General features: G+C 35.1%; 1 protein-coding gene across 2 annotated transcripts in view; it reads left to right on the forward strand.

The window, feature by feature from the left end:
- SEH1L (SEH1 like nucleoporin) overlaps positions 1 to 8,189 on the forward strand; it is a 31,772-nt gene extending 23,583 nt beyond the window's left edge. Inside the window, exons 6-9 of one of the 2 annotated variants that reach the window (XM_025429603.3) lie at positions 1,453 to 1,593; positions 2,699 to 2,856; positions 4,396 to 4,546; positions 7,261 to 8,189. In XM_025429603.3, coding sequence (XP_025285388.1) covers positions 1,453 to 1,593; positions 2,699 to 2,856; positions 4,396 to 4,546; positions 7,261 to 7,453 — 643 coding nt within the window. In that variant the 3' untranslated portion in view covers positions 7,454 to 8,189. Of the gene's footprint in view, positions 1 to 1,452; positions 1,594 to 2,698; positions 2,857 to 4,395; positions 4,547 to 5,641 lie in introns of both variants that reach the window. The other variant, XM_025429604.3, reaches the window with a different exon arrangement.
- The last annotated feature ends 294 nt before the right edge of the window (positions 8,190 to 8,483 follow it).

Consider the following 8,483-nt stretch of genomic DNA (forward strand, 5'->3'; position numbering starts at 1 on the left):
GAATAAATAAGTAAATAAATCTTAAAAAAAAAAAAAAAAGATTACTCAGGGTGATCATCTAGGGTGAGAAGAAGTCAAGGGAAGAACTTTGAGGCATGTCCTAGCTTGGAGACATTTGAGAAGAATGTTGGGGTGAAAAGAAGGCCAAGCATAGAATGTTGGGAACACCTCTCATTTCATAGTAGGGTACTGAAAAGGGAAGATAGGTACCTCTCTCTAACTCCCTCTTTTTTTTTTTTTTTTTTTTTTAAGATTTTATTTATAGAGACACAGAGAGAGAATGAGAGGCAGAGACACAGGCAGAGGGAGAAGCAGGCTCCATGCAGAGAGCCTGACGAGGGACTCGATCCAGGGTCTCCAGGATCACGCCGTGGGCTGCAGGCGGCGCTAAACCACTGCGCCACCGGGGCTGCCCTCTCTAACTCCCTTTTACACGGAGGGTTATGTGCTTCACTTCTCTCCTTAATATGCAATTGATGATGTAGAAAAACAATATAAAAAATGCTTATCTGTTGTCTCCATTGATTTCTTCTCTATTGGCAGATGGAGAGTTGTAAGGATGAAACAGACTTTGGTATAGCTGCCTTTATCACCACTAAAAAAACCATTCCTGCTGTTATCAGCTTCATTTTTTTATTTATACTCAAATACTTAGGAAATTCAATTATTCTTTTCTTGAAAATGATATTAATGGCTGATAAATCAGGATCTTATTCTAAATAAATTTTGTTAAACTATTCTAAGCTAAACTTATTAAAGAAAGAAACCTGGGAGGCTTTATTAGTTTACCAGAGCTACAATAACAAATTACTACAAACTAATGGCTCAAAACAGAAATTTATTCTCACAGTTTCAGAGGCTAGAAATATGAAATCAAGGTGTGTGAGAGCCATGCATCTTCCAGAATCTTTCCTTATCTCTTCAGGCTTCTGGTGGCTACAGGAGGTCCTTGGTGTGTGGTAATCCCAAATCTCTCCTTCTGTCTTCACATGGCTGCCTTCTCTGTTTCTCCTTTTCTGTCTTTTATAAGGATGATCCAGGATGATATACTGAGATCCCTAATTATATATGTGCAGACCCTTTTTTAAAATTAGGTCGCATTCAGTATCTGGGGTTAGGCCTTGATCATACTAAATACTTCAGGGGTAAGCGCTGCTTCACTGTGAGCAATATGAAAAATATTGAGGTATCTTAACATGTGGGTTTAAAATTTTTTTCATTTCTGGGGGATCCCTGGGTGGCGCAGCAGTTTAGCACCTGCCTTTGGCCCAGGTGCGATCCTGGGGACCCAGGATCGAATCCCACGTCGGGCTCCCGGTGCATGGAGCCTGCTTCTCCCTCTGCCTATGTCTCTCTCTCTCTCTCTCTCTCTCTCTCTGTGTGACTATCATAAATAAATAAATAAATAAAAATTTTCATTTCTGAAATTTTGATCAATTGTTTTTCCATTAGGAAATATGCAAAAGCTGAAACCCTCATGACAGTCACAGATCCTGTACATGATATTGCCTTTGCTCCAAACTTGGGAAGGTCTTTCCATATTCTAGCCATAGCAACCAAAGATGTGAGAATTTTTACATTAAAGCCTGTGAGGTGAGTTTTTGAAGCAATCACTAATTTAAAAATGCTCTTAACTCATGATTATTTTCGTTTGTGGAGAAGTGAAGAGGCAACTGTGATCTAAAGAATGGATTCTTCATTGAACATTTTATCTATAAATATATGAGTGTTGGGATTGGGGAATGAATAAAGACAGGAGATTTGTGTCTTCTTGCATTTTTTTTTAGGCTGATATGAATTTGTTCCTCTGAATATAATTGGTACTCTGTAAATGTCTGAACAAATGAGAGGTGGCAGTTTACTTAGAGACAGTTAAATTAGCACTGAGACATTGTTGTGAATAGCCTGTTCAAGATTTATTTTTGAAATTGTGACTTTCAGTTCTTTTCCCTTCTTCCTTCCTTCTCCCCCTCTATTCTTCCCCTCTTACTGCTTTCCTTTTAAAATTAATTGTTACGTATTTTATTTCTGAGTCTTGTTTGAAGGAATACAATCCTCTTTTCTTTCTTTCTTTCTTTTGAGAGTTGGGGGCAGGGAGGGGCAGAGGGAGAGAGAATCTTAAGCAGGCTCCATGTCTAGCATAGAGCCCAACGCAGGGCTCGATTTCACAACCCTGAGATCATGACCTGAGCCGAAATCAAGAGTCGGACACTTAACTGACTAAGCCACCAGGCACTCCTGTTGTTTCTTTCTTCCATGAACTAATCGCTGAATAATTTTTACATGGTAGGATTATGCCAGGTACTGGTGAGTTAAATAAAAGTGACATGGCCCAGTTCTCAATGAGTAAAGGTGGCGGTGTGTGGAAGAGAAGGTGGTGGCTATGGATATGCACGTTTTTATAAAATATTATGGTAGGGATCCCTGGGTGGCGCAGCTGTTTGGCGCCTGCCTTTGGCCCAGGGCGCGATCCTGGAGACCCGGGATCGAATCCCATATCGGGCTCCCAGTGCATGGAGCCTGCTTCTCCCTCTGCCTCTGCCTGCCTCTCTCTCTCTCTGTGACTATCATAAATTTAAAAAAAAAATAATAATAATATGGTAAATATGTGAGACTGTATTATTTTTTATTTAGAACTGTGTGTGTGTGTATATGAAATCTGTTCTCAGAATTTCTCAAGAGAATTTTTTATTAATAGGAAAGAACTTACTTCCTCTGGTGGACCAACAAAATTTGAAATCCATATAGTGGCTCAGTTTGATAATCATAATTCCCAGGTTTGGCGAGTGAGTTGGAATATAACAGGAACAGTGCTAGCATCTTCAGGAGATGATGGCTGTGTAAGATTGTGGAAAGGTAAGATTTTAATGAAGGAATTGTTACTCTATGTTGCTACATCAGAATTGTCACTTAGAAATGTAAATTCAGAAATCTTTTGGGGAAAGTTATCTTTCTTCAGTTACTTTAAAATTAATATCTTACATTAATTTGTGTAATTTTGAACCTCCCATCAGTTTATCTAGTTCATGGCAGTGATGACTAATTGAATTTTATAAGTTTCCATGTGGAACAAAGCAACTTTTATTTTTTATTCTTTTATTTTTTTTTTAATTTAAAAAAATTATTTATTCATGAGAGACACAGATAGAGGCAGGCTCCCCACAGGGAGCCCGATGCAGGACTCAATCCCAGGACCAGGACCATGCCCTGAGCCAAAGGTAGAAGCTCAACCGCTGAACCACCCAGGCATCCCACAAAGCAACTTTTAAAACTAAAAGTAATTGTAAAAATGTGCATTATGTCGGAAAGGTACAGATTGCTATTTGTGTAACCCGTGTAACTGCTCTACAAACTTAGAATAAGACCACAGACATCTCTTACTACATAATTGCTTTAGCCAACCTGTCCTTAATAGAAAATCCAGTATCTTCCCTACTTCCTCCCTGCAACTTTCAGAAGGTCAAGAATGTTCTGGTTACTGATTGTGAAAGTTTCCTGTAAGTGCCATGCTGATTGAGAATTGTGTCTAATAACTTGATGCTGACTGTGTTTGTTGTAGCATGGCGTCTTCACTTGTCCATGGACGTTTATTCACTGGCTGAGGTGTCCTTGGCCCTTGGGCCACTCTAATTGGTGGTGTCCCACTTTTACAATCCAAACTTAAATAGCTTGGTTTGTGTACCCCGAGCAATTATTCTTTCTCAAAATGCAGTTTGGCTGAGTCTCCCTAGGTCAGTTTTAGGCTGTGGTAGAACCAGCCCAGACCTCAATTTCCACAGTGTCTTTTGATATCAAGGGCTTTGCTTCCTTTTCTTGTCTCTGGGCTTTAGTCAGGACCACCCAGTTTCGCCCCAGCACGCTCACTCACTTGAGCTTCGGGACCCAGTGTCTCCAGTGACCTATTTTGCATTTGAAGAATTAGGCCATGTTGGGTAAGCCACTCAAACCCCAACCTTACTTATGTCATCTCTGACGACATTAGATTCCCCCCTGACTTACACTTGTGTAAAAAGAAGACACCTCCATTACCCTACATATGCACATAATTGAAATCTATTTTCATGAAGATATTTATTTTGATACTAATGTTAATGTGGCAAATTAGAGAATGTCTTTGTTAATACTTATCTTGTAAGGAAGAGAAATGGTAAAAACTTTGTTTTATAGATTAATAATTCTTATAAAACTTAATAAAAAATAATTGTTAAAGTTGAGATATATGTATTTCATTTTATTTTATTTTGTTTTGTATTTCATCTTAAATGTCTATAACATTTATCTTGAGAGAAATGTAGTCTTCTGTTTTCTTAATTGTAGTTTAAGGACTTGACCACAAATTTATGCCCTTGAACACAGCTATTAGTCATGTTAATGTATTTGACCATTTCTTTTCAGCTAATTATATGGACAATTGGAAGTGTACTGGTATTTTGAAAGGTAATGGGAGCCCTGTCAATGGGAATTCTCAGCAGGGAAACTCAAATCCTTCCCTAGGTCCAAGTATCCCAAATCTTCAAAATTCATTAAATGGATCTTCTTCTAGCAGGTAGGCTGTTTTGTGGGAAAACTAGAAATTGTCTCCTTTTTAAATCATTTGGTAGCCGTACTAAACGTGTGTGATTTCATGGGTTTTAAGATTGAATGAAGAAATTCATACATAATTATGATAGTAGAAAAAAATTACTTTGTTAACTCTAGCTTATATGGTCATAATATTTATAGGTAATTATTAAGTCCTTAAACTAAATTATATTCTGAATATGTATATATCTATATATATCTGAATTATAGTCTGTCAGAAATGTTTATGACTTTAAGATTTTACTTTGCTTTTATTTATTTTTTTTTTTACTTTGCTTTTAAAGTGAGATGAAGAGGAATTCTAGGATAATGCTGAGAATTTTCATCCTAGATGAGCATTAGTATGTTAGTGGTAGCTGTGCAGCCTTTGAATCAGGTCAAGCTGAAATTTTAAATAATGTACGTTAACTAAGGCTTCATAGGAGAGAGTGAGTTAGATGTGTTTTGTGTGTGTGTTTAAAACTTTAATGGAGATTGTAAGAGGAAATGCTAAATTCTGATTTCTTGATTTTTAGAATTTTTAACATATTTTAGATTCCTGTTTATCTCAATAAACATGTTTGATGTGATCTCAAGAGTCATCCTTTGTTTTCATAATCAAATTTCAAATACATGAATTTGTAAGATAAACTTATTTTAGTATGGCTTTGTGAATAATTTGGAATACAATTCAGGAAACTTCAAAGCACAGCCTTAGCAAATTGTTCTGTGGTTATCGTGTTGTCATCTTAAATAACAGAATTCTATTTAAAATTTCAACTATTTTTATATTGTTATATTTTTATTTAAAAATTCCTGCTATTTGATTTTGAGTTTTAAGTATTTGTATGAAAACAATTTCAGGTTACCACAAAAGATAGCAGATGATAAAGATGATTTCATGAAACAAAGGATACTACTGTTAATCAGAAAAAAATAATCTAGTTTTTGTTGTTGCCTATATTGCATATATTGTAAAGAGCTTTGAAGTTTTGATCTGTATTCTTATTGTGCCAATAACCATGCGTGTTAGATCTGTGATGCATTTTCCCTTCTCCATTTGTATTATGTCCTTTAACAGAAAGCACAGCTGAGTACCAGCTAACTGGAGTAACTTTGCTGTTTTGCTGCTTGTTGCATGCACACAGGAATGGAAAGCGAGCTCCTTTTCCCCTTCCCCAGCGCCGTTTGACCTCTCCCAAGATACACCAGCAGCCTGCTTACTACTAAACGCAATCCAAAGGCCTTTAAAAATACAGTGTATATCATTTTTTTTGTACTAGCCAGTTTATTGACACTATTTGAAGCTTTTGAAATATAAATGGAGAGGCTTTTTGTTGAGACGTTGTCACCAAAACAATTTTTTGAAATGTTCCTGAAACTAACATGGGTTTTAAAATTAAAAGGATTGTTACTATCCTTATAAATAGTTGGGAGGAGGGAAAATATCACTTTATTCCACTTGGAGAATGTAGGTTTAGTTCTTTTGTTTTCTAAAACATCTACAATGATGAATTTTTATAATTTTAATTTGAAGGTTGAATAAATATTTTTCATAAAGATTGTTTTGAGTGCTAATTTGTTTACCTTTTGTAGAATTGGTTTATACATGATATTATTTAGTACAACTCTGTCATTTCTTTGTAATACTTAAAAAATATCAGTAAAGGAGTGAGAGAAGTAGTAGTAGAATTAAAGTGATTTTGATTGTACAGTTTGTGGCCAAATTAAACATTTGGTAGTGCTTCATTTTATGATTTGGTAGTAAAATGAAGATATCTTTGTAAATTTTCAATTCATATTTACTAAAGAGCTAAACCTTTCTAATATGTGCTTGTATATTTTTTATGGTATGATTCCATGGCTTAAGTTTTCCTTCAAAATTTGGAAACCTACTGTAAGAGGAGCAGTTAAAAACTTGCTAAAATTGTGCATGCATATTAACCTCCACATTCCAAGGCTCAGGAATTTAATTTAGTTGACTGCTTCATTTAGTTCATATTCTGTAGAACTTTGACTTTGATGATAAAGCTGTAAGTCTTTGCTAAAATGCTTAAGTATTACGGGTAAGTTATAAAATGGCAAAAGAATAACAGTAAGACATGTTCTTTGAGCTCTTTTATCAAAATTTTGTACTATTTAAGGTTTTTGCAGAAAAGCAGCTAAGTATTTTCAAAGACTGTAATTCTTCAGAAGTACATTGCAATAGTTGGCCATACTTAATTGAAAGTATATTTCAATTGGTTCTCAGTGTCATGTATGCACTAAAAAACATGTGCCTGCTGCTACTACAAATGAAGCATTGCTTAAATAAAAAGCTTATTAGATTTGTAAATTTACAGGATAGCATCACATATGTTCCCAAAAGTTTAGAAAATGTTTTAAATTATAAAATGTCTTTTTTTGTAACATTCATACTGATAATTTTTTTAACATTTTAAGTTTAACAGATTGTATTTCTTTCTTTAAAGTTTCTATACTTGCTTAAGCAAGCCTGATTTGAGTAAGGGTCTTGATTTTTGCAATTATGTTCTGTTAGTTTTGGCATGAATATACTAAAGCTTTTTTTTTCAGCATGTGTTTTCTCTTTGGTTCTCTTTGTATTTACTACTTTTCTCTTTTTCTTCTGTTTTTTCTTTTTTTTTTTTTCTGTTGTTTTTGTTTTGTTTTGGTGTTTTGTTCCTGTCTTCATTGTTTCAGGTATTTCTTTCCCCCTCTGGATTCCCCACGGGCTGGATCGAGATGGTCCAGTTATGCCCAGCTCCTTCCTCCTCCTCCTCCTCTGGTAGAGCACTCTTGCGATGCTGACACTGCCAACCTCCAGTATCCTCACCCTCGCAGACGATCTCTCTCTCGGCCTCTTAATCCCTTACCTGAGAATGAAGGGGTTTAAAACACTGATTTAACACTTAAAGGCCTTATTCAAGTGCTTGTAAATGCTTTCATTCCTGGCTGCTTTTCGTTTTTCTTCATTTTCTTTTAGAAGATTTTTCTAATTTAGGGTCTGTCTTGCATGTATTACAACCAGAACACAGTGTTTGGAACCTAAATGTGTTTGTGCTTCTGCATCAAAGGAACATTTGCCTCACTGGTTGATAACCTTTGATGAATGAGATAAGTACAAGTAACACAAATTGTGAGTTACAGTAGCTGATTTCAATTTCAAAGTGCCTATTCTATAAGTTTTATTTTGAATTGTTACGGTGTTAATTTTATTATGGTTTGTCATTCTGGTTAATGTGAAAGGATTATCATCAAGTTCACTTTGCCTTTGAGACATATTAAGAAATGTTTTACATTTGACAGGCTAATGTTGCAACTGACTAGTTTGTAAAATAAATCATTCCTGTGTATAAAGCAGCAAAACATAATAATGGACTGTTTGGTCTTTTTTTTTTTTTTTTTTTTAAAGGAAATTTTCTTTTAAACTACTTGGAATTACTGTTTAAAGCTTTTGTAATTATTCTCCAAGTAGATTATTTAATAAAATATATTTTAAAAGATATGAATCTCTTGCCTTACAAAAACAGAATGTACAGCTGGCCCTTGAACAACATCTGTTTGAATTGCACTGGTCCACTTATACATAGATTTCTTTTTTTTTCAATAAATGCAGTACAATAAATGGAGTTTCTTTTCCTTCTTTCTTAATAACCTTGTCTCTAGCATACATTATTTTAAGAAAACATCATAATTTGTATAACATACAAAATAGGTGTTAATTGACTATTACTGGTAAAGCTTCTAGTCAAGGACAGGCCATCAAGTTTTTGGGGAGTCTAAGGTTAGACTCAGATTTTTAACTGCAAGTATATTGGTACCACCTAACCCCTCAGTTGTTCAAGGGTCAACTATATTCTATTTGATAGATGGTAAAGCTTGTATCTCCTTATAATATGTTGCAAAAAAAACCCCAAACAATA

This window comes from Canis lupus, chromosome 7 (genome assembly GCF_003254725.2).
Source record: "Canis lupus dingo isolate Sandy chromosome 7, ASM325472v2, whole genome shotgun sequence".
Classification (NCBI taxonomy): domain Eukaryota; kingdom Metazoa; phylum Chordata; class Mammalia; order Carnivora; family Canidae; genus Canis; species Canis lupus.